The sequence below is a fragment of the Bombus pyrosoma genome, linkage group LG1 (assembly GCF_014825855.1).
Source record: "Bombus pyrosoma isolate SC7728 linkage group LG1, ASM1482585v1, whole genome shotgun sequence".
NCBI classification, from domain to species: domain Eukaryota; kingdom Metazoa; phylum Arthropoda; class Insecta; order Hymenoptera; family Apidae; genus Bombus; species Bombus pyrosoma.
In genome coordinates, this window is record NC_057770.1 from 12,902,206 (window position 1) to 12,929,075 (window position 26,870).

The following is a 26,870-nucleotide window of genomic DNA, read 5'->3' on the forward strand; positions in this document are numbered from 1 at the left end:
TCTACGATAAAGCCCGAATCCACAATAAGAAACCAGAAGGGCTTCTTTCCTCTCATCCAGTTTCGTTTGTCTCTTTTCTACCGTGCTGACACGCGCCACACATAGCTTATCCAAGGAAGTATCTAATTGAAATTGAATCCTGTTTTTACGGAAATCCTTATGTCTCTCTATAAGAACTAATATCGAAACCGCAAAGGCGCATATTGCTTCAAGATGCCTAAGTTTCCGTGCCGAGAAGACGCCGCGCATCGCATTGGCGGGACGTAGGTGCTGTAATTCACTTGGAGTAAGATCTCGCGTGTACGAAAAACGTGTACAAAACGTATACTTATGGTTCTAGGTTTATAACTTTTTAATTTATGAAACAAATTGTATAGTCAAAATTGTAATTATTATATACCTTCAATGAACGTCAAATATAGGGAACATTGAAATATCGTGCACAAAAATTATTGATACTGTCCCTAAAATAGGAGTTAAAAAATTTTGTATAGGTCAGTTGACTGCTACTACATTTTTCATGAAATATTCTTCTACATATCGTGAAAACGTATTGCAGCAGATGATAAAGCTATAACTTAATTGATTTTCCTCCATTTTTGTCGCTAAATGTAGACTAAATATTTTCTACACGATCCTTTAATTTGGCACTTACGTTGTTGTATCTTCAAGAATCGTTGAATCGTTGACACGAAATTGTCAGCAATAGTTTTCGGTCAGAACAGCAGGTCGTAATAAATTGCTGAAAGCACATAGGATGGGAAGTAATTTTTTATAATGGAACATTGGAAGTGGAACGAACAGTATCGGTGCACGAGTTGAAAGTTGAGCAGTATCTTGTTAAAGTTTTGGTGTTACGTTTGGTGAAAGACAGTTGCAGCGAGGATCATTCGAAACTGCCTTATTTTGCTTGAACTACTTGTCGTAAATGTTCGTACAGAGATTAGCCGGGGAAATGGGGCGAACTTTCGCTGTTATTTCTTCGGTTGCATGAGCAAATCTATTCGAAAGTGGATTGATACGCCGTAAAGATTGAAGTTACAGTTTCCATTCGGTTCGATGAGTATTGGAGTGTTTATTTGAAAACATATGTCAAATGTGATGTTTCTAATTGCAATCATTATCAACCAACTACAGATTAGACTTTTTTAAAAAGACTAATAGAATTTTTCTGATCTTTTGCAGACTTGTAGACGACTTTGAACTCTGTAGTATTTCTGTCATAGATTAAGAAAAATATATATTAATTTTATTATTTCTTACTGTTCCTTATTTTATATAATACCTTATTTTCTAACACAAATATATTATAAGTACTATAACTAGTAGTAATATAACTTCATCGCTTAAATAATCAGCTTTTTAAATTTTGTTGGTGCCAGGAGTAGGTAAAGACGCGAAATCTGCTAATATGAAGAAGATTCTACAGTATTAAGAATCAAGTTCCAAATTCCGAAGATTTAAAAGAATCCAATTCAAATTCAATTTGAAGTTTAATCGTTGTAACGAAACTGTTTAAGTCGAACTTCTTTATGCCGCATTTCTTCTTCTGAGAAATAACTTAAAAAAGCTTATTCTAACTCTCCGAATGATTTACTAAACGCGAGCTGGATTCGAAGTTCTGTGCTCAATATTTTAAAATGAAGTGATAGATCCTCTCTGGTACGAGATCTTGTTCGGGAACGTTTTAAAATAGAATTTATTGCTGGCGCTTGATCGAGTAACAAGAAAGGCGTGTCCAATTCTCAATTCGATCCCAGTTTGACGATTACCGACTTCATTAAATTGTCTAATTTCACGAACGGTGGACCAGCTGGAAAAAGAAATTGAAACAGCTGTGGTAAGTCCCTTAACACCTCGAGCTCAATTGCGAGGGAGTCAATTGGCGAACGATTCGAATTGGCGGGGAAATCGAATATCCAGGTTATCGTGATTGATTACGGATCACTGCTTCTTCTTCGACCTTCTTTCTACTTTAGCTTCGTCTATTTTCTGTCTTTTCTACGTTATATTCGTTGCCTCTCCCTTGGTATTTCGTGCCTCTACGTTCTCGCCATTTGTTCTCGTTATTCTCACGAAAGGATTCGCAGAACAGATACAATTTGAAATTTGACCAATTTCGAAGTTCTATAATACATTATACACGTTTCATTAGATGACAATACTAATAATAATTCTTTGATTATAATATTGAAGTTCATGGTCATGGAAATCAATACTAAAAGCTACAGAATCCTCATTGCAGACTATTTTCTCTCGAACATTCTCGAAACATTTCTCACTCTCTACTGCTCACTGCTCTACTGAAAAAGAATAATGCTCTAATAAAAGAAATCTTCCTAAATCCAAACTAAAGAAAATAGAGATAAATGCGATCATCAATCAACTCCAGAAATATTGGACACCAATAACCTTATAACAGTACAACATCACCAATCAACGATCAGAAGGGTACGAGCTTTTTCATGACGCAATAACTTCAACAATAATGAACCGACGATCCATCAACTCTGTTCTTCATAGTTCGATCCTTGTCTTATGCACAAGAGGAGGAAACGTTTCTTCCCAAAGAGGATTACGCGGAGACGAAGCATAAGGCAAGGGGTTGCTTGCAAAACAAGAGCGTGCAAGCCACCCAATACACTCGAACTGATTTGCTCTTACGCCTGAAAGCGTGTTTAGTCGCTGTAGGGACTTTTAACCGAGAAAAGAAAGACTTTGATGACGATGTCTGACGTTCAAATTGACATAATCCGGGCTCGTAGCGTAAAGAGGATCCTCTAGGTCCTTGTACTCCTTTTTTCCTCAAGTACAGCCCTCGAGTACTGGAGATTTTTTAATTCCTAGGACTGCTACGCGACACGTCTCCATCATTGATTCTCCCTTGACTTTTGACGAGTGTCGCAGACGAGTAGGAATTAACTTCTGAAATTTAATCCACTCTCAAGGCTTTTGGCCGGAATTACCTTCGTTTTGGGCGCATCTGTTGCTCGAGAGTACCTTTAACATCCCTATTCTGAAGCAGTAGGGTTCACAGTATTTTATAGTTTCGTCGACTATCTGTATTTTTGGCTGTATTTTTTACTGCATGACGTGACTAATGAGATGATGAGACTGATGATGTGACGTAGAAAGCATAGATTATTTTGGATGGTAACGTTACTATTTTTAAAGACGATTTATACAAGAAACATGACGTTATTTGTCAATTCTCTTTCACAGAGTCTAGACTTTATTGTTTATTAAAATCAATGTCTCGACTTTAAAACCTCTCTATTAAAATTTTCAAGGAGAACTCGGGCTCTGTGCTATTTATTTTTCATGAGTAAAGTAGTGTGTGAAAGTAATATGAGATCTTTGAAGATCTACCAGAGGTACCAGAAAGTGCACACTGAGCTATGGATCATTGTGATATTTACATCCATCTCTCAACCTTCGTCATATTTAAGCTACCAAATATCTGTATCGCGTAGTACAACAATTATAGTATTTTGTTTGTATAATAAATTTTATTTAAAAATATACTATTTTATTTAAAAACTGCTATCAAATTCGATAGTAATGTCTCTATTGTATTACTTTTAGAATAATTCATAGACTTGCAAATCTTTACTATCACGTATAACACAAGTCAAGCTGGGTTCATAAGGGATTATCCTTTAATTTTAATTTCTAAGACCCAGAACAAAGAGCAGGATCACAGACCGCTGTTTTAAATCGATTTTGAATTGATCGCGGTCAATACGCCGAAATCGAGGCATTCTGAAGAATGTCCCAGGGGTGCTGTTCGATTCTTTTCTCTAGTGGCTGGGGGATGAATATCACGGCTTTCTAGCCTCCTCTACCCCTTGCAAGTTGACGCCCGAGTCACGAAGCCATCTGTTACAGTTCGTCGAAGTTTCACCCGCGGAAGATCGTATTTATTCGCACGAGAGGAAAGAAAAAGAAAGGAATCTCGTATTTTTCACGAACGGATGAAGAGTTTCGAGAAGTTTGAAGCGCACGACCGATTTGTCGATCCTCCCTTACGAATTCTTCCATGACCCAAAGAACGTTTTGATCGTAATTTTTGACGATTATGGCCTATGACTTGATTCGGGGTAATTGAAAGCAGTGGTCAAGAAAGAAAAGCCTGATGATTATTTTATGTTTAATGAAGGAATTAGGAGAGATTACGTTGGAAGTTATCTGGAGTTTAGATGATATTTCATTGATAAATGGAGTGCGGGATAGTATTTAGCCTATATTGCCTGCGTTGGTTGGTTTATGTAGGCACTAGATAGTTCACGAAATATGTAGAACGATAAAGACTGTGTTTAGTAAACTGAAATTCCACGGAATTAATTAACGCTTTTGCTAATAGGATGTGGTTAAAGTATCCAATACTGTTCATAATTACTGGGAATTTGTACTCGAAAATTTGCAATAGACAGAGTAGGTAATCAATACTGGATTTATTATTAATACACATTTTAGATAACTTTGACAGCATTAAGGTATTTAATAAATTCACTTTTTATTATTAAATAACTTTACTTACGATGTTAGTTAGTATTCTATCTCTTTTTAATGAGAATTAAACCAAGTCTATTAATTTTATCAGTAGAGGACGAATAATCATTTTTGAACAGTACGTATTTTGATTATTAAATATTCTTGTTCGTGGAACACGAAGCCAAACTTTTTATCATGTTATTCCCATGAAAATAAATTTAGCTTCGATAGACTGTCATAAAAAACTTACTACAAGTAATTTCATACCTAGCACAAATTGATTTATCTAAATCGTCTCGTTGGTGTTGCGGGAAAGTTGCAGCAGGAACTAAAAGTTGAAATTAAACCTTTCCTGTCTGTGATTAAAGGAATTCTTCTGCGTAAAACCGATTAATTTTATTCACGTGTGAACTCGCCGCTTTAAATCACACGAGCCAATGCACCTGATGCAATTTCCTCCGCGTTAGATTACCTAAAATTTATGAGAAGACCGGAAAAATAAATCACTATTAAATACTATTGACATAATTCTAATAACTATGCGTTTAACAAGCAAAGCGTTCATATTAATATCATTATTTGTTTAAAACCTTCAATTTATATTTAGTCTGACCATCTATCGTTAATAACAATACAGTATATATAATCGTGATTTTATATCACGAATATAGATACGAATATTATAATTTTTTATTGAGAAAGCTCGATAATATCGAAGACATAGGACTTTGTGCGCGAAAACTCAAAGATCGACATGACACGGTAATGCGAGTGGGGTCTCTGCTAATGCTGTCACGTCACGTCACGTCACGCCTTCCAGGTGGCCCGAACCGAGTGACCTGTCGATGACAGCTTTTCTATCGCTGACGCGCGACGCGATGCCTATAAGATCGAAATTAACCCCTGTAACGCGTCAATTCACCCCTTTGCCCAGAATTCATTCCGCTCGATTAACTTTGAACCTGCGATCCAAGAGGATTCGAAAGTAGGGCACGTCGATCTTCGCCTGTCTCTCGAAACAGTTAAGTTTCATTCATTTTGAATATGTGGGAAAAATCTTATTATGTCGTTTCGACTTTAATTTCTCACACTTGTCACATTATTACTAATTTCTCGTTGTTTGTGACAAAATATTGTGCGTACGAATGGAGATAGGTAAGAGGTTCTTAAAATTTGTTTACTCAAGGATCCATTAGCAGTGATTAAACTTTTGTCTTTTGTGATAATTCTATAATTTGTCTTTTTAAAACGAAAGATTTTACGTAATTTAATTTACGAAAGATTAACACGATTCTCTGGGACTATTCAGAATTTTAAATATGAAGGAAGTATATGTCTGAAACATTACTAATATATAAACATTATATGCAATATATAAACATTACTAATAATAATAAACATATTACTAATGAAAAATGTGAATATTGTGTTGAGAGAGCGCAGTTATGACATAAATTAATATTTGTATATAGAAGAAAATACGGCACTATTTTTTGCTGTTTCACGCGCAAATTTTTTATCTGCATGAGTAATAATAAAAATGAAAAATGTGCACCGATGAAAATTTTCACATCGTTGCAGGATAAAATGGAAAATAACATCAACTTTTAAATATCAATTCTTATTTCAGTTACTAACTAAAAGTTATCGTTATATTTCTTACTCTAGCATAATTTGTTCAATTTCATAGAAATTCAATATTCTAACATATTTCAACTATTTCAGAGTAGAATTTAATAGTTACACTTCATAAATAGATATATTGTACAATAGGTATACACTTAATAGATTATAGATAATTTAATATATTAATAGATATTTCTAAAAATAAAAGAGAAGCTAAACATAAGTAAAGAAATATACACATACTTAATACTACATACAACCGAAAAAAATTTGACTTTCTTATCGCTAAACGTAGGACAAACAGTTTCTACACGGTCCACAAGTCAACATCGTTTAACTTGCCACTTGCTTCGTTGATGCCTCATCCTAGTACAGCAGTATTCGCCAAATATTCGGGAAGAAAATGTTCTATCGGATCGAAGATCAGGGAAGAAAGCAAGAGGGTTGTTTCCCTTGTCGGTGATTGAGACGGTGTCCTGGTGAACAGCGTCAATATTTATACAATTTATATCAGGGGAGAATGCTACTTGGAAGATCTTTATTATTTCAGGCATATGAAAAGCTGGCAGACCAGTTCACTAACCGTAACGTCTTTTTTTTTCTTTACCTGAATTATTGTCTAGTGAATGGAGACTGCGAGTCTATAAATCGAAAGAAACGTCGATGCACTCTCTGTGGTAAATTTTCCATGAATATAATGCCGATCGAAAAAGTCGGTGTCACTCGTTGGAATTGTCATAAGATTCTTCTCCATGAAAAAATTTAAATATTTGAGTTTTTTAAATTTTAAATAAGAATTTGAGAATGTATAAATTATATTATTCACCTACTTCTATTAGTTCTCTTATCTCAAGAGGATGATACAAATAATAGTAAATTCTGAAGCAAATTTGAGAACCATTATTTATAACATCATCAAAATTCATTGTCGTTCACGCACTTTTCATTTTACGAAGTTGATCAAAGTGGCTTCTGAACGGCTCATACATGACATGAAGTCGATAATCGTCAGTTGTAATAGCGTAAGATAAAACTTTCAAAATCCCCTAATAACATTTCACATTAACAAATGTGAAATAAATGAACATAAATACGACCAAAACATCATTCGCTCGAAACCACAACAGAATGTGCGCATTAAAAAGCTATCAAGCAAAAGTGGCACGTTCGAAAAAGTAACGTATCACCATTCGTAATTTAAATTAAATATAATACGAGAATCCTGATTACGTCCGGTGTACATTTATCGGCAATATATGTGATGGAGAATAATGCGCGTCGGGTCACCGTTTAATATGTTTAATGCACTCTGCCTGCTGGAATCCTGGTAACTTTTAATCTCATTAGGGGGAGCGCGTCTCCGCGAATACGTCATAGTAATGCCTCGAGGGACTAGTTCTCCAAGCAGTGAATTACTCGCGCTCTAAAAGCACGGGGTGGGTAGGGCTCACTTTCCCGCTCCAATGAAGAACAAGAAAGCCTCGTTCTCTATTTCGCCCTTTTTTCCTGGTCCACCATAGCTCATGCGGCCGATTTTATAACGTTGAATCGTGGTCGAAATTAATGTCACAACGTTCTACCTGCAACTAGAATTTCTCCTACTTTTATGTCGTTTTTAAAACGCTTTGTTGTCCCTTCTATTCCTTTTTCTAAGTGTGAAATTGTACTTTATCTGAAAGAAAAATAACGAAGGGAGAGGATTAGTGTGAGTTACAGCTTCCTTCATAGAATCAGTTAATAAGAGCTCATTTCAGTTTAATGACACTTCGTTTATGTTTCTAGCGTGGCAAGGGAACCGTACTTTGTTTTACGGGACTGATGCTGGAATTTCAGATGGTTTCTTTTTAGGTTCGTCATATTTCTGATGAAGTTTGTGCATAATGATTATACGCGAAATTTAACAATACGCGCGGTAATATAGCAGATTTTTTCATTTTGTGTATGAATACAAATTTGAGAAAATTATTGATTGAAAATATTGCGTATCAAATACATCATCTTAAGTAATAATGTTCATTTCGACACAATGTCCACTGCTTTGTCCGTCTTTCTAAATCACTTTGTCTAAATGAGCAGAAAGTAGAATGCAACAAGTGTGTCAGCTGCACTACTTAAATAAAAGAACCGCAATGTGTGCGTCGATAGAAGCAAATGTGTTTTATCATATAAAAATAAAAGAATACAAATTATAAAAAGATACCGTAAAAATAATTTAATCTAAATTCTTATTGACCGCTTATGATCCAGTTGAGGGTTAGGAATATTTTTCATTTTTTTCTTTAGACATTACGATATTGATAAGATTAAAAAGTGACAAACTTGCATGGTAACGCTTCGTTTATTAGTTCGAATTATTTGCGAAAATTCCAGAAATAAAAGGGAACGTCTCGTAGAAGATTTTAGTGGAAACCACTAGAGCGGTTTCCTTGTATCGACGTTTCTATTATTTCGCTCGAAATCCTGGATATTCGTGGCGCTCGAGCAATGAAAATGGACGTATGAAATTTTCGCGGAACGTAATCAACGACACAAGCTGTACCTCGACGTGAAACCAACATCGGCTGTACCGACATCATTTTCAACTATATCGACATCGTACATTGATGTCTTCTGAATCGGTTTAAGGAAAACACGCAATATAATTATTGCCAATAATAATTTAACTTTGATTTTTTTCTCTCACTTGGATTTTATAAACATTAATTACTATACTATGTAGTTTGAAAAGGTATCCCGAAGTTAAAATAGCAGCAAATGGCTTCACAGTATTGATTCAGTTAAAATTATTAATTAAATATCGAATAATTCATTTAAAAGCTTGAAATCCGATATTGAAAGTCGAAAATTGGAATTTAGGGATTGGAAACTTGAGTAATTGAAAATTGAAAATTCGATATACATTTTAAAGAAAACTTTACTTGGTTTTCACTTAATTTCTCTATTAAGAATTTCGTTATAAATAGAAATTACGATACTCCTCCCTATCTCCTTCCTGTAATTATAGAAAGATTACTAAAGTTTACATATCATCTACAATTCTTACGTACGCTAAAACACCGAGAAAGATCAATAATGTGCAAGTTGAGGATTCCGGTAAAGCATCACTGAACGCATGACGAAAATTTACACAGAATCAAATTACGGATTCGAACAACGCATAGTCATCTCGTCTCGTAATCCTATTACCAAAGTTAGCCCATTAAACCTTTCGTTACTCCAAATATTCGGAAGAGCCGAAAAACAAGAACGCATTAAACGTGATTATCGTGGGTGCCGGATGCAGCCGTGCGAAACTAAAAGATTTTAACGCATTCGCGTTATTCTTCGTTACTCTCGAATGGTTTTCTTCCGTTTACATTGTAATCATGGTCTGAAAAACGCACGAAGTAAGGACAATGTGCATTTACGAGGTGTGGAAAATTTGATAAAATAGTTACGCATTATCGAGCAGCGTATTCCCATATCCATTTGTAACTCACTTCTTCGTTAATCTTCAGTATTAGCTTAATGTCGAATAATTCGTTAATTAATGAAAATAAATGTTTCGTGCAAATTAGAGAAAAATGTATTAATATACTTCTCCTGTATTTCCACGGTGAATTATTCTATATTATCGTACGGTATATATTTAGCAGGTTCATTTATCTCCATGGCATATATTTTTATAAAAATCAGAAAATACAGGAGGAAATATTCTCGTATACAAATAAACATTTCAATATGTCTCGTGCATACGTGGTAAATCAACGTTGAAACAACATGGAATTATATGTTTCGCAGTATTGGGATTGTAAAAAAAAAAACGTTTCGAAGCTAGTCGAATATTTTTCATGTATTTAGAAGCTTTGGAATCTAAACCTTTCACGATGTATTTCATTTCATATATTATTTTTTCATGGATTCCGATTCTACCTGCAATATTTGTTATGTACGTGTTCGAGCAGGGATACAGGTTAAATCTAAATTTCTTCGACGTGGAATAAAAATTTATTCTGAGAGACAAACCTGCGTGTTGCTATTCATGGAAATCTTGTGAATTTTGATGCGTGAAAATCCTCGGCTGTGCTTAGTAATACGATCCATTTCATAGAAATTGTCTAAAACCATTGAAAACCGAATTTATTTATTTTGGAACAACTTACGTATATGTATATATTGATTGATAAGAGTACTCAATACTTCGAGTTCATAACAATTCGTAGAATTTCCAAAACTATCATTGATTCTATTGATAATGGTAACAAACTTTACAGAATTCCTGATAAAAAGATCTATAATCTTACAAATAATGCACAATTTTCTATAGTTTTAAATTTAATTCAACCTATAGTTTACATTTAGCTTTAAATTCAATTTAAAGCTATAGCAACCGGTACTGTAGACATATTATGTAAAGGAGATCGATGATTTAGTCGAAAAACAATGCATAATTATAAAGAATGTGAAAAACTGCATTACTAATTGATTACGTTACTTATACAGTGACATAATACTTTTTATATTACTATATTATATATTGATATTTCAATATCTATGTATTCGATATTTAGATATCGAAAAAAATATTAATATTTAAATACAATCTTCTAATATCAATATGTACTTAGAAGGTAACAATTCCTAAATTTTCAAAGATCTCCACTCATAATTTAGATTTTTCTATTATCGTAAACCACATCCCGTGACAAAAGTCATTCTTTCTTTTGCAGTGTGCGTTGTTCTGTGAATGGACTCCGGTTCAATCTTGCGACTCAGAAGGTTGCTGCAGAGTTTCTGAGGAAGAGAAGAGGGACGACGCGACGATTTGACGGGTGCAGAAAAGTAAAAGAAAAGAAAAGAAAACGAATGGAGAAAATATTAACCCGGCCAAGACGAAAGTCAGTGTCTTCTTGGCTGATTTGACATTTCCGTGTGCGCGCGCGCGTGTGTGCCTGCGAGGTCCGTGTTTTCATCGCTTCAAAACGGAAGCTCGGAAGAAGAGAAATGGGAATATTGGGAAAATTGCTTTCGTCGGTGTCCCTGGTGTCCATCTGGTGTCTGCTGATCGTCGAACCAGGCAAGGTTCAGAGGGAACAGGATCATCTGGGTAAATCACCTTCTTATTGTGTTTGTGCCTTTGGTTTCCGAGCTGACGTCACACGATTTCACTTTCGATCCGCGGTAACTGTTAGTTGCTTTTTATCACGAGATGAAATTTTTTGGAAAATTGATAATGAAGTTTCTGCGTGATTAATTTTAAACGATGAAACGCGAAATTACTAATATTAAATGAATATTCGTGATTCGGAAAATGGAGAAATTTATATGAATTCTTTCAAACGTTTTCCTTTGGTAAATTGTGAGCTTTGTTTCGACTCAGAATCGAAATTTTTATGGTGTGAACGAATAATTTATTGTATAAAATTTCTAGGTGTTATAGTTTTACGTTGTTAATCTGTAAACCATTCTAACATCTAAATACTTTTTAATTTTTCTATAGAATGTGACAATTTTGTTCAGTAGCTTTTTCATTGATAATTCTATTCAGAAAATTATTTTTCCTCTTTGAGAAGTTATTCCTCTTATTTTCATTGGTGCATTGTATCATTCGCACTATTGATTTATTAATCTAATCTAACATTTTTGCAATGTACTAAGTAAGTGTAAATTTATCCATATCTAAATGTAAATGTAAATCCTGATTTATCGTTTCTGTATGTTTGGCAGATTTATCATTTCACTTTTCTGCTTGGCAGTTCGTCCTTGAGGCAGATTTATCATTTCGAACAGAATTTATCAACCATTTTTCCGACAAGTCCAACTAGAATCACATCTTCCTATTTTTTATATTATAATATTTATGGTAGTTGATTGTAAACATTTCATCATCACGAATATTAATATCGCGAACATGCCTACTGAAACGAACGCGTTTCATTAATGAACAACAGTAAAACGCGACTTTGCCGCGCGAATTAATGAAACAGTTGAACTGAATGCTCTTTATTGCATACACTGGAAATTTGGCGAAAAATGAAAAACGAACGAGATATCGAACAAAGGCTGCATTTGCCATTTAAACGCGAGAATTTCGTCTCTCGTTGCGATTCATAGACGCGCTAACACGACTGGATAGCTGTTGCGCTGATTGAATCGTCACGTTGCACAATTATATCGCCGAACAATTTATACGCGCGTATGTTCGCGTTGATATATTTTTCTTTCTACTTTCGTCGATCGCTCGACGATTATAATTACACTGCAAATTTGTGTACAAATCTATATTTCTATGGACAGAATTGAAGAAATCGAAGGTAAATAGAAATCTATTCATGTGCATCGTATTATAATGAGTGTTAATTAATATTCCGAAATAGTATACCTTTAACGTGGAACCTATTTTTATATTGTATATTGTAGATATTTCGTACTTTTCTGCGTCTTTAAATTTGTCATAAATTCATAAACATTGATAGTCTAATTATGTCCGTATGATTCGTCTTCTGGATTTTAAGGAAATGTGGAAATTTTTAATTTCGAAGAAATTTACAAATGTGGAATTTTTAATGAAAAAAAATGCACTTAGTTAACTAATCATGCTATCAAGCCCGTGAAAAGATTGTTATGGAATCTCATTTCTCAGCTACCCCTTTCGCTTGCTTCTTGATCTTTCCTTTCCCCGTAGCATTTAATATCACGAGGCCATGTGTACAGCTGTCCACTGGAGCTTTGTTAGTGTTTCGTTGCGAAGATATCCCTCGCCTTTCGGCATTTCATTCTGCATCCTTTATTTCCGCCAGTTGCTATTCTTAAACCACCTTTCCTCGAATCGTTTATCTTGCGTTCGTTCTTCGTGGAGCCGCATTTTACGATCGCACCTGTGTCCTTTAAGGAAATTCGATTGTTGTCCCTAATTCGACGAGAGAAAGAAAAATCGAGGAGACTTTATAAATTAAAGGAATAGAAAAATTAACTTTCACATATAATGTAAAAAATATATTCTAGATTGAATTCTATTTTATATGAAACTTTTGATAAAAAAAAAAGATTACTTATATTATGCTTTCAACAATATTTCAATATTGTTGAGCATTAAAGAATTTACAAACGTGAATTGAAATTGTTTATGATTTGCCATGTTATATGGCAAATTCTACATTGTATATCGCACTCTAAAACAAACCATTTCATTTTGCTAGAGAACGTGTGTAAGCGGGGCGTGTTAAAAGTTTACGTGCAGAAGCACGGATGTTTCTACAAGAAATATTCTTGCAAAGTGCTGCCATAAAGAATGATTTATCACCAGGCACGCGAGAAGTAGCTGCTTTTTATTCGCTTATACAACGTCAGTTATTTCGAGAATTATAATACGGAAACGTTAACGTAAATATCGCCACATTTGTTCGCCTGGTTTAACCTCAACAATACTCGAAAAACGAAAAATGTGATTTTCCTTCGTTTCACATAAATAGGTTAACGTGACTGTTTATTATTACCTCGTTTATTCACCAGGTGTTTTCTTTAATTAACGCTTTACCATGTAGTAACAGGAATAGAAGAATATTGGCCTGAATATAGTTGCTCTCAATCTGGAAATAAATCGATATTTCCTATTTATATAATGGTAGTGCAAAGAATTTATAAATTTAGAATTACTTCGAAAGTATTAAAATAGAAGTTGGTTGATCATATCGGTACTCACTTTATATATCGTACGAGTTTAATGGCCTGATAGTTACGTTGAACTTACGAATCGTATGAAATTAGAAATGGACTTTCTTATTTTCGATTAATATAATTACACAGATGAAATCTTATCTTCCAAAGTTGTATTTTAACAAATATACTACAGTCGTCAATAGTTCCAATGCAAGATAACCAAAGTATATCCCTCACAAGCAAGAACTTTCGTCAAATCGAACTCGTCTCAAGCGAAAATTCCACAGCGATCACCAGTGAAAACAAAGAAATATATTCAGTGGCCCCATTGAAATCCAGCCTTGGAGCAGTTCGATCGGGCAAAAAGCACAAATTTCATTAAACGGCCCACATAAATCCACGATTACCCTCGTCCAATAAGTCCGCAACAGGGAATAGGAACACACATATCTTTCCCGGATCTCTGCATCGATTCCGACCAGCATTCGATACGATAGGAATCCAGGGGAGCGAATCCGCCATGAAGCATGGCTCAACATCTACGAAAAAAAAAGGTAGAAACGTGCTTGGTTCGCGTCGAGGCCCTCTCGAAAAATGATTAACAATCGGACAGGGAACAGTCGATTCCAGGTTTACAGACGATCCTCTATTTCCAGTCGGTGATCATCTCAAAAATCGCAGATCGTCGATTGCTTTGATCGGGCTCGATATCGCGGCGAGCCACGTTGATACGTTTGCTCATGCCACGCAAAACCTGTGATTGGTCTCGATGGAGTATTTTAAAAGTCAGGGATTTCTGTCATACATACTGTGATTCATATCGTTCGTGTTTTATTTACAAGTTGCATGGGTCTTTATTTTATGAGAATCGTTGTTGTGGTTTAGAGGTTGGTAGAGCTTAAGATTGAACAGTTTAGAAAAGGAGAAATGTTACAGAGAAGATTGTTGGATTGTTGTGGATGGTCGATCGATGGTCGAACGAATGAATGAATTAATATAATTTGATTATTTTCATTTATATTACTGATCGACAAGTGCATTGTTATATGCCTCAGAAAAATGTCATAATTTTTAAAAAGAAAATATACTATACTGACGTTTACATTTTTTTCAAAAATTGGATACTTTTTAAGAAAAATGAACACGATGAAGTCAAAGCTTATTCATGATCTGTGGTATTCATTGTAATGCAGATTTCATTGGCCGAATTGTAATAAATTAATCTTTTCTGGTAGTTAATGATAAGTTATGTGATCATATACATAGTATGCGACGAAGATAACAAATGTAATACATCAGAATTAATACACAATATAACACATAGCAAATTCGACGAATTTCCAAATATTGATGTAAACATAGCTTGAAAGTACTAATCAATGACAAAAGAAAGAATTTCAAATTTTTTTAGAATTCTTGAAGAATTTAAAAGGAATTTTTATGTTGATAAGGATATTCAATTTCAATTAATTTTATTTAAAAGCAGAAATGATGATCTCAAGAAAATCTTTTGCGTTATTTAAGCCGTTCAAGTTAAATGAAACACCTTATATATGTATAGAATCTTTTTGAAGTGTCAATTTTACAATATACAATACAACAACATTTTCATTTCAATACTGTGTTCACAATTATTGTTGAGTAAATTGTTTTCCCGTTAAAGGGCCAAGTGGGAATCAGACATTCAGTAGACAAAATCCATAGCTAGCCTTTTATACAACCGATGAAAGCAGCAGAATCGATCGCGTATCTCAATAAAGAGGTTGCCTGAGTTTCTGCGTTCTATCCATGGCCCGATGAAAAGTGAAGCGGGAGCGGATAGATGCTTTTTGTCCTCGCTACCCTACTTGGTGCTCTTTACGCGTGTAACCATTCCGGGGTTGGTAGTTCCAGACTTCATTTCCGGAAACCGAAGCCACCAGGAACTACTTACCCGTAGGATCTAATAACTTTTATCGGTTTTCATGGCGAGCAGCGGCCGGTTAGGATCGAAGAGAATAGGCGCGGGAGATGGATGCGGGATAATAGAGACAGATGGACGCGCGGAGGGATGAGATTAGATCGGGGGGAGGAGCATAAGATGCCGTGAAATAGGGTTGAAGGCAGTGGGAGAAAATGTAGATATTTTAAGGTGAAATTTTAAGGGATAATGAAAGACCAATGGATGATTGCTACATCATAACGGAGGAGAATGGTAAATTATTGGCAAATTATTAATGATAAGTTATTGATCATTTGAGTGGAATGGGAGAATGGAGAAAGTAATGGATAAAATAAGTGGAGTTTACCTTATTTATTCAATATTTATTTATTGAAGATTCATTAAAACTTTTTATAGGAATAATAGGAAATAAAACTGTTTACTGAATATAAATTGGCACTTTTTTACGAGAATAAAATAAAGCCAAAGCTGGTGGACATAAAAAGAATACTAATGCTTTAAAGAAATATTTTTCCTGTATCTATTATATTAAAAACAAACTGTCGGAAGTACATTAAAACATGTATATTAAAGAATAGTAAAATTAATTCTATGATTCATCCAAAGCTACTTAACAAAACTTCCGTAATTCTAAAACATTACTAAGCGATTATAATATTCCAACTAATCCAATTTTATTTCAATCTTTACGACTTCAAACACAACTTAAAATGTCGTCCTAATAATACATGAGTCAAACAGTCTAATACCGCGACAAAGTGTAACGAAGCAAAATTCCTCGAAGAAATAAATCGCCAATACCGGAAAACAAAAATGAAATCAGAAGCTACAAGGAATCATACCGGGCTGAAACAAGATTCATAACGAAGAATGATATTGAATGAAAAACTATTTCCAGCCATCGTGGAGACCGGTATCGCGGAAAAGAGTGAAAGAAAAGAGGAATGGAAGAAGTGGAAGAACGATGAAAAGCGGGAATTGGAAAAGAGAAAAGAAAACGTAGAAGTAACACGAACGGAATTCATATATATATATATATATATACAAATAACAGAATTCATCACTATAAATACATATTCGACTATCTGTAGGATGCATCTATTGACCGTGGTAGGGTGTATCGATAATCGAAGGCGAAAGCCGGACGATGACAAATGCCTTTATCATATATGGAGGTGAGCTGTGGCCACCTGCTGACATTGTCACCGTAAATAATTCGCGGCTGCCGCTTCGAATCGCGCCTTGTCATGCAGATGTCGTTTCTACTGCATTTCGACTACGTCAAGGAAATTTCTCTACGCGATGGAACGGTTCGGTGGGCTGGAATCGTGCTACGATAGGATTAGTTGATAGATCCAGTGGTCACAGGTCGTTCTTCCTAATCGAACGCTGTCAGTTGGTTTACGAATGATTTAACGAATATTACATAGTTGCAAGGATATGGAATGTTTAAAAGTTAAGGGATGATGAATGGTTTGATGGTGCAACACTAGATCACAGAAGTATTTGAACATTTAATATTGAAAATTTATATGCTCATACCGTATGTGTTATATAAAATTGCTTGACATTAGCACTGTAATCAGACACGATTGCCATGGCTACATTGGATAAGTTTGAAACCAATCTGGGAATGTAAATGAAATTACATTTCAATGTAAATAAAATTACAACACAACAAGACATTTATTGTAAACATTATATTTAGAAGAAAATTAGTATATTACATTATTCTCTAACCATGCTACAGCGGGAACATTTTTACATTGATTTCACCGGAATTTCATAGAAAAATGGAATTTTACGTGGCTACAAGTAAATCTCTATACCGAGCTAGTTGCGTCGTGCAAATTCCATTTCTGTCGCATTTTGCCTAAGAAACGGAAAATCGATGAAGAAAATCGTATCGCAAAATGGAATTTCGTCTCTATAGAACTTTAGTATGCAATCTTGTGTATCGAAGAACTATGGGTATATATCGCAATTTCCAAGCTCGAATGGTTTCGAATTTATGGCGAAACGACTACGCTTTATCCGTTATTCTTATTTTACTTCTTGCCCTTTATTCATTTTGTTGCTAGTCGTTTGCTGAAACACCAACTGAATCAATTGCGTAAAATTTATTACTCCAGGATACAGTTACATCATTTTTCTTCATTTTAAACAAGGTATTTAATACGATTTAAGAAACTATAGGATACATTCGATTTCGATCTCATTGATGCTGCAACGACACTTTAACGCTATATTATCAAATACAAAATGACCAAATGTTTTTGCGCTATTATATTTATTATAACATTTATATACTAATCAATTAAATTCAAATATATTAAATTTGGCATCTTTTAGTAGTATTTTTATATGATTACTAAACTTGATGCTATAAAAGTGAAATGCCTGATAAAAAAAACGCTTCATTGACAAATAAAGATATGTGCAGATATTTTTTGTAGCCATTGTACATACCGTGAAATCTAATTTTTGTATACCTAACACCGGAAACGCTTAAAATAAGCACTCCACGAGATTGAATGGACAAGTAGACGGCAGACGACCTCGAAAATCGATAATCCCCGAAGACTTGGCTGGAAAGGAAAAGAAAACGCGGTCGAGGACGGAAGGGAGAAATGGGGACGGTTTCATCGCTAAACGTAATCTTCCGTAATTAATCGACGAGTGGTGGTTGAACCGGCACGGCGCGGCGGCTAAACGGGAAAGGTGTTAGGTGCTCGTGTCTGAGAGTGCCTAAATCCGCTTAATTACCTGCCTCTCATTTGATTCCCGGCTGCTCGTCGTGTTTCCTTTGTGCAATCCGCTCGATGGGATCGAGAGGAGAAACCATTTGGATCTAACAGCCGGTGAAGACGTTCCTAAGACGTTGAGGTAATTATAAATGCGATGATTCGTCTCGCTCTTCAGATATTCTTGCTTTGCGGTAGAAAAACCGCGATTAATAGTCTTTCTTCGTGGCTCTTGCAACATACAGAGGCAATAGGGATTTCGTCTTAACGATGTTAACGATAGTTCTTTGAGCCAGCCAGCGGTTAACCGGCTGTCCACGTTTTTGTAATTCCATAGCGTTCTTGTTTCTTCGAACGAATTTCTTCGAATTTAATGCAGAACAGAAATGTGAAAACATAGATGTAAACAGTAATAGATCTCTATTTTATATGATATTTTGGTAGAAATTATTTTAGCAAATTGTTTGACATTTTGTAATTGCTTATACATTGTGAAAGGAAATTGTTGAAGAAGACAGAGATTTAGTTTGTTGAGTTTCAAGGTAGAAGAGTTAGATGTAATGGATGATTTTGGCTATACTGGGTGTGGAGTACTTGATTTATTGTTGCTTTTATAAGGAATGAAAGTGATGAATTTAAGTTTGGGATAATTGTATAATTTGTTACTAGTGTGTCACGTTGACTGATAGGGAACTTTGGATTTATTCTGAGTGATAGCAACTGTATATAAAGTATGGAACAATGGGAAATTATGTGCGGTAATCTAATATCATGTTTAAAGCTTTTCTGATACGTTTCGTCTTGACAATAAAAACTGATTCTTCATTATTCCCAATATTCTTATCTCTCAATATTCTTGAAAGAAATCGAACGAAATTTATAATGACCACGAGTGAAAGAAAATTTTCAATTAATTCGTTGAAAACATACAAGTAAAGTTTAATAACGTAACAAGTGTTTGATGTATCTTTTCAAAACTTTAAGATAAATTTCAACACATTTCATTTAAACATAAATATAGACAGAATGAATAGAAATTAATTTAGTTCATACTATAGAACATAATAAACCTCGTTTATTTTAAATTAAACTTTGAACATGTATATAACAATGAAACTTTAAAGTTTTTTCAATTTTCTCCAAAAGTTATTTTAATGAATATATTCAAGAGAATATTACTTGTTCAAATTGAACAACGTTGTTAATTCAAGTTCCCTGGTGCAAGGATATAAAGAAATGGTAATTTGTAACATGATTCTATGGAGGGAAAAGGAAAAATGTACGATAATGCTGAGCAGAAAATAAACTGTGCGGTGGGTAACGATATACATATAATATTGCGGCCGAAACTGACCATAATATTGTTATTCATGTGAGGAGTACGCCTCAGAGGCAGTATTCTCTTTGGGCGATTGTCAGTGTCCAGTTTCTGAAATTGCTTGTTTGCTACTTTCCCGCAGTTTAGCCTGTACTCATGGTTACGCAGCAACAGAAACATCAGAACTGTGTCAAGCGTTAATAACTTCGCCGAATTTCCTTCCCTTCAAACTTGTCCCGAACAGGTTCTCGGCTGATGCCGAAGTTTACACCCGCCAGATGGAAATATCGCTCTACATTTATGTAGCGCTTAGAAATCAGTCAACACACAGCTGCACAGATACGGGCAGTATCTGAATCGAGCCACCTAATTTTCCAAGTGTATTCTTCTCGGTATGCTGAATGGGAAATATGTTGTATAAAGTACAAATGTAGGTCTGTGAGGGCTCTCTGTTTCATTTGTAGGCTTCTCAATTTTCACGATAGCAAAAATAGACAAAAGGGCAAAAAATAGACAAATTTTTTAAGTTTATAGCCTTCACTGGTTTTTGATAGGTATCGTTGAATTGTTTTATTTGGCAGAGATGCAAACAGAAAGTTTGGTGATCCGAATTTCATTCATATTCGAATTTTTATGTTAAATAATTTTTACCAATTTAAAAATTCATATAATTTAGCTATTCAGATTAGTTGAGCGTAATTTAACTATTCGAATATTACGTGTATCCTCAACTGTTAATCCATCTAAGCCAAGCAAATATTTGTAATAATTAAGTACCAGTAATTCCTATCAAAAGTCTAAAATACCTCACATTCTCACTCAGCTTTAAAAAATATAAAAAAATAGATCATTCTAACAAAAATGAATTTCCACACTTTTATACCGCATCTGTACTCCCAGTTCGAATATTGAATCCCTTTAATCCAATCCCTTTTGACACAGAATGAATCGATGAAAGACAAATAAAAAAGGATGGTCATTCAAAAATCAAGTGAAACAATTGAGAAGTGCCTCTCATACGGTTAAGAGTGAAAGACTCCATCACGCGGAGTGGTCTGCAGCCTGATGTCGGTCGAAAGCGAGACGCGAGAAGAAAAAACTTAAAGGGAGAAGAAAAAACGGTCGAATTACCCAGAACCGCGGCTCAGGAGAGACAAAGGGGTCTACACTCAGGCAAATGAGGGAAGAACAAGGCCGTAGCGTAATTCGTCGTTTCTCGATGCTTGTTTCTCTTTGCGCTGGAAAATGGAAAGCATCAGGACTCAGGGCCGGGGAACAATTGAAATTTCAGCCACAACGACAGAAGAGAGGGATACGGGGGAGAACAAGTCGGTTGTCCGAGTGACACAGCTCGAAACTGGTACAATGGGGTTAGAAACGGGAGTCGAAGGCAGCCTGTCTTCTGGCGTGAGCAAAAAAAGCAGCAGCATGTTGGAGAAAACAGCACAGCTGCACTTGAAAGCAATTCCGTAGAAATGCTTTTATCGTGTCATTGTCCCAGGGAATTTTGGCTTTCGAGAACTGCGTACTTGTGCATGAGTGTTAAGGATGTGGAAAATGATTGGTTTTAGCAGTAGATTTGTCGGAGTAGTTGAAATAGTCAGTTGCAATTTTTCACAGAAATTTTTATAGATATATAACAGCTACAAAAAGTATTAACATTACTATCGTATTTATTGTAACATTTACATATTAATCGATTAGGTCCAAGGATATTAAATTTCGTATTACTTAGTAAAACGTACTTTTACTCTTTTACACCCAAAACTCCGCGCATATATATGTATTCTGTGGGCGATTCAAGCTCATATTCCATTTGAAAGATCTTTGCATTCCAAATAGTCCTTCAATGGCTTCAACGTTTCCTGATGCATTCGTCCTTTATACCTATTTTTCCACACCTTTCGCTCGATCCACCTCGTTCGCGTACGATATTCATCATAAAATACAAACAGTATATTCAAGCCATCGAGAAGCTGATGAAACTCGTAGAAACGATTTCCTCAAAATCGTCCTCCATTCTGACGCGAGATTCTTCGTCGGAACGAAACAAAGCAATTCGTCGTAAAGCACACGATTGTAAACCAAAAAAAGCAAGGGAAATGTACAGGGTTACGAAGGAATCCTATCTAACACAGCGGATAGCCCGTATGATTCGAAGATCGTAAAACGCGTAGGTAACGACTCACCCATAAAATAGTTCTCCGCGCGATAAACTGTTACAACGATGTTCATGACAAGGTGTGTAGCATAGTTTCCAAGGTAGCATTGAAGTCGCCTTGGAAAAACAGCAACCCGATCATATCGGGCCGTAACCACCAAGAATAAATTGTTAGAACTGCGAGAATTTGAAAACCGTGTCGCGTTTTCGATGGTTCCTTGCGTCAATAAAAGCGAATGCAGTAGGCAGTGTATGAAGTGTATAGAGATGTAAACTTCGTTTATGTTTTACGTGGTTTCTTGGAAATTAGATTTATGTTAGGTGTTCGCGCAACGTTGTTAAAGCTGCACGAGCGTTGTATTTGTAAATTTTGTTTTGCGTTGTCAGGATGTTTTGGTCCGTGCAATTTTCCAATTCTGAGTTGGTTTCTCTATGAAATTTGTTAAGGTTTGACATGATGTAAGAACATTCGTTTGCCGAGGAAATTTTCAAAACGATATAAGGAAGTCAAATATAATCTGTTAACTGCAGAATTTAGTTTCAAAAATCTCTTACGAGGTGCGTAATTAAAATCAAGCAAACGATGAGTATACACGTTTAACGCAGGGCAAATGTTCATATTATGAATTTTACGAAAAAATAAAGAATTTTTTTCGTAAAGGAGAAAGGATTACATTTTTATTCAATAAAAAATTAACAATTTATTGTTAAAAAATGTATTGTTATTAAAAACTTAAAAATTGCTAAAACATAATTAGTAAGTAAAGTATAAAGTAGTAAGTAAAGTACACAGAATAATTCGTGGAATAGCCGGTATACGCAGTAAAGTACATAAAATAATTCGGGGAATAGCCGTTGTACGCTGTAAAGTACACAAAATAATTCGCGGAATAGCCGATATACGCAGTAAAGTACACAAATGGGGATGCATTGAGGAAAATAATTAACCCAGTTTATAAAAAGTAATACGTTATACGGAGCATAACCAATATACCAAGGAGAATAATCAAATAATCAAAATTCTTTTTATAATATACGTAATAGGTTTACTGAAAGTATAAAGAAAATATACCACTAAATGTCATTTTAGTGAAATTTTGAGTTTCTATAGTAAATGGCAATTTCTTGTGTCACACGACGAGTATACACGTCAACCGCACCGAAATAAAGTTTTGGATTGACGTGTATACACGTCGAACGTAGTTAACTGTTTAAATGAAATTTCATTTGATTCGTTCGTGTTTTCAACGCGTTTATTATGATAATTCAATTTTAATTTTAACATTTTAATTTGATAAACAGAAACGTTTAGTTTCTTTTATCACGTCCTATCTTTTAAAAATCATATTATGTTTTTATGTAATAATATAGTATTTTTTTGTATGCATAAAAAATGAGTATACATCTTCACTGATAATATTTCTAAGATATTCTATCATACGTACTTCAACATATTTTACGAACTTTCTTATTCATAACGTTTCCCTTCTACATTTACATCGATCTTCTTTTTTTTAAAGACGATCGAAATTCATGAAGCATTTTTTTCAGCACCATTAATTACTTCAGCAAAATTAAACCGCTAAAATATAGCTAATCTGAAACAAATCCTATTCTCTATTGCAATTAAAGATCCAAAGACTGAGCGATAAAACATATTTTCACAAAAAGAACAAATAAAAATAAAAAAAAAGACGCAAGACAAACAAGCAATGGAGAAAATGGACGAAGCTCCATACTTCGCACACAAGAATAAAAACAGTGCAGGAGCCTCTCAACGCGAATATAGACGTTTTTCATAACGAGGAATAATAGTTGTTGGCGGAACGGGTGAAACAAAACGAGTTCTCGGCTTCGGACACAAAGCACGCGCTTCGAACTCGCCAGAAAACAATAATCCACTTACGTCAGTTCACCGTGCGGGGGAAAACGAGTTACAACGAACGTCCGGTCTCTGAAACTTTTTAATATCGTTAACGTATGTCGTCAACCGTGGCGCATATTTATGAGAATCTGTGGCTCGTTATTTAACGCGCGAGCAACCGCAACGACCGTCTAATCTGGAACTATATTAACGAGTTTCCCGCGGTTCGAAAACGGATGCCTCAATCGTGCCGAAAAACAGGAAAATTCCTCGCTGAAATTTCACGAACGGAACCGAAAATTCCCGGTAGAGTATTAATTAGCGAAAATCTCGTGACCACGATGCGTAAGATATGTCAGTTGGGTGATTCGAAAGCCCCGGGAACAAAGAAATGGCGCTGAAATTGCCGTAAAATCAGAAGGAAAGAATTATAATACTTATTGCTAATAAAGCTGCCTTCGGGTCTGTAAATAGAGAAAGACAAATGGAGGAATTTTAAGTGACAAGAATTATTAATGTCCCGACGTTTGCATTTCAAATTATGTTCAAATAACACGACTTCGAGGCACAGAACTGAATGGGAATAAAACACGTGTTCCTAAGTTCCGACGGTGAGTTGTTGTGACACTTGTAACTGAATATAGATGTATAGATTAATTTTTTAATGGATAATGACAGATATTTATTGGAGGCATTGAGAGCAAAAGTTGACGAGGCCACATTTTGTATGAAAACAAAAATCACGATGAAATGATAATTAAGTGAATTCTACCAATCAGTGGTTTAAATTGGAATTTATTAAGAGCTCTGTCTGTTTAATGAATTTAACGTTTACAGATGTAGGTTATGTTTCGCGATCTATGATTGCGATATTCTTGTGCAATTTTTTATGAAAAGGGTAGAAAAGAGGTCAGTCACGCTGTTCACAATAAATATACGCGAAAGTAATGAACATTTTTATGTAGAATACTGTTCGTGTATTGTATTTGTTTCGAAATAAAAAGTAAAACATTTTTGATGTAACAAAACGAGTATTAGAGATTTTCATTTCATTTGTTAATGCGTGGTTATAGCTATTAAGAAACAAAAGAGATTATTTAAAATCATACTTCTGTCACAAACTTATAATGGTATGTAATATGAAAACATTTATATCTCCAGTTTTAGTTTGAATAACGCATGACTTTAGTTAAACACGAAGATCTAAATTGTCTCACTAAAATAATTGGTTATTATAATGGAAAATGGATAAATTTTTATCTTCAAAGCTAACATTTTTTTAACGAATTAAGATAGAAATCTTGATATAGAAGGAGGAGATTATAAGCTGAACGAAATGAACACGCTCGTTACTCGAAAATCCTGTCACAAAGAATGAACCCCACTTTTTCTTTTCGCTCCATTCGTCTGGTCAATTTTATCTCATTATTCTCATTATTCGACTGATTTTTATACGGGATTCTCGGTATATCTTTCCCCTTCGTTGTATTTCCTCGCCAGGATTTTGTTTCCTCTGAAAGCAGTTTCTACGATCTAAATGAACTCTGTCCATCAACCTGCTTTTATCTTGCCTTATTAATTTATCTTCCCGACCGTTCATCAGTTGCAATTTTTATTCGCCCGACATTACGTAGCTGAAGGAACAGTCGTGGAAGAATATCAGGTCTAATGCAAATTATTGGCTTTTTAATTTCACGCGTCCAAATGGAATTAAATTTTTTGAATTATATATGCAGCGGTTCGATCCACGAAAGATTCGTCAATTATTGAAATTAATGAATCGATCTATCGATTCTTTGAATAATAGAAATAAAGATATAGTAAGGTAATAATAGAAATGAATAATAGAATGAATTCGTAAACTATTATGTTCATCCATAATTTGTTCCATATTTCCAAATACATATCGCAATTTTTTGTTTTTGCGATATTGCCGCGTATGAGAAATAAGCGTCACGCTTTTAACAAGGAGGATCGGTAAAATTTTCTAATTACGAAGAACATCCGAAGCTCTACATCGCCTCGATAAATTACTCGGTTTCTTTCTTCCGTTTCTGCGAGTCGACACGCGAACAAGAAGAATCGCGGATCCTCGGAATTCCACAGCGATTCCTTGAACGCCTCGGCCGTGGCCAGCCAAGGAGAAATTTGGTTCGTTGTTGGAAACGAGAGTGCAAGCAGATGCATTTCAAGTAGATACATTTCGCGCGATCCGCATCTTTTCTTTAACACGGGTGTGCTTGGAACGGGTTTATGGATGCCAAAGAAGATTTCGTGAAGAGGTGGAGAGGAGAAAATTCTGACGAGAATATCTGCATGTTTATAAAACGTGTTTTCTCTTTGCTTTGCTAAATTATGTTTTCTTTTTGTTTTATATTTATTGTATGTATGGTACGTTTGTTATCTTGATTAAAAATGGAGGAGAAATAAGAATAGTGTTTCATTTTATAAATATGGTGTTGCTTATAAAGATTTATGAGAAGAGATGGATGAATACGTATATGCGATGATTATTCTATTCCTGTTATCCTTTCTGTCCCCCTTGTTATATATCTTCTTCTATTTCCTTTAAAAAACGTTACTTGAATAAATGGATTCTTGGAGATATTCATACACTTGGAGATATATCCATGGTTTCATGTGTAACTAATTTAACTTTATTTTCTTTGTTGCAGGTAAGTCATGGAAGCTCGTCTATTAATTCGGATTGGAATCAAACTTCCTCTTCTTTGCATCATAGGTATTTGCTAGCAGATTTCTTGATCGTTAATAACGAAATATAATTTGTATTGGGTGGCAGAATATTTTTTTCTTTATCTCAAGCATTTCTATCGTTTTAATAGTATGTGGCAATAACTGTTTAATAATTGTATTACCCTTGCAAATTTTTTCCTTCATTCATAATGGAAAAACAATGTTCAAATAAGTTCTATAAATATTTCCAATGAATGAGTGAATTGAAATGTTTCAAAGCACAGATCATACACGTATAGTCGTCCTAATTTTATGTAATTCAATTCATACTTTATTTTCATATACCATATTTCAATTCCTATTCAAAATACCAAAATCAAAATTATTCA

The 26,870-nt window shown here is 34.7% G+C and overlaps 1 protein-coding gene across 11 annotated transcripts in view; it reads left to right on the top strand.

Annotated features, from left to right (window-relative positions):
• The window catches only part of LOC122565710 (protein eva-1), a 328,494-nt gene that overhangs the window by 103,261 nt on the left and 198,363 nt on the right, over window positions 1-26,870 (top strand). For 10 of the 11 annotated variants that reach the window (XM_043722242.1, XM_043722330.1, XM_043722160.1 and 7 more), the window contains one exon: window positions 10,830-11,206. The exons of the other annotated variant lie outside the window; for it this stretch is intronic. In XM_043722242.1, coding sequence (XP_043578177.1) covers window positions 11,104-11,206 — 103 coding nt within the window. In that variant the 5' untranslated portion in view covers window positions 10,830-11,103. The remainder of the gene's footprint in view (window positions 1-10,829; window positions 11,207-26,870) is intronic. 11 annotated transcript variants of the gene reach the window in all.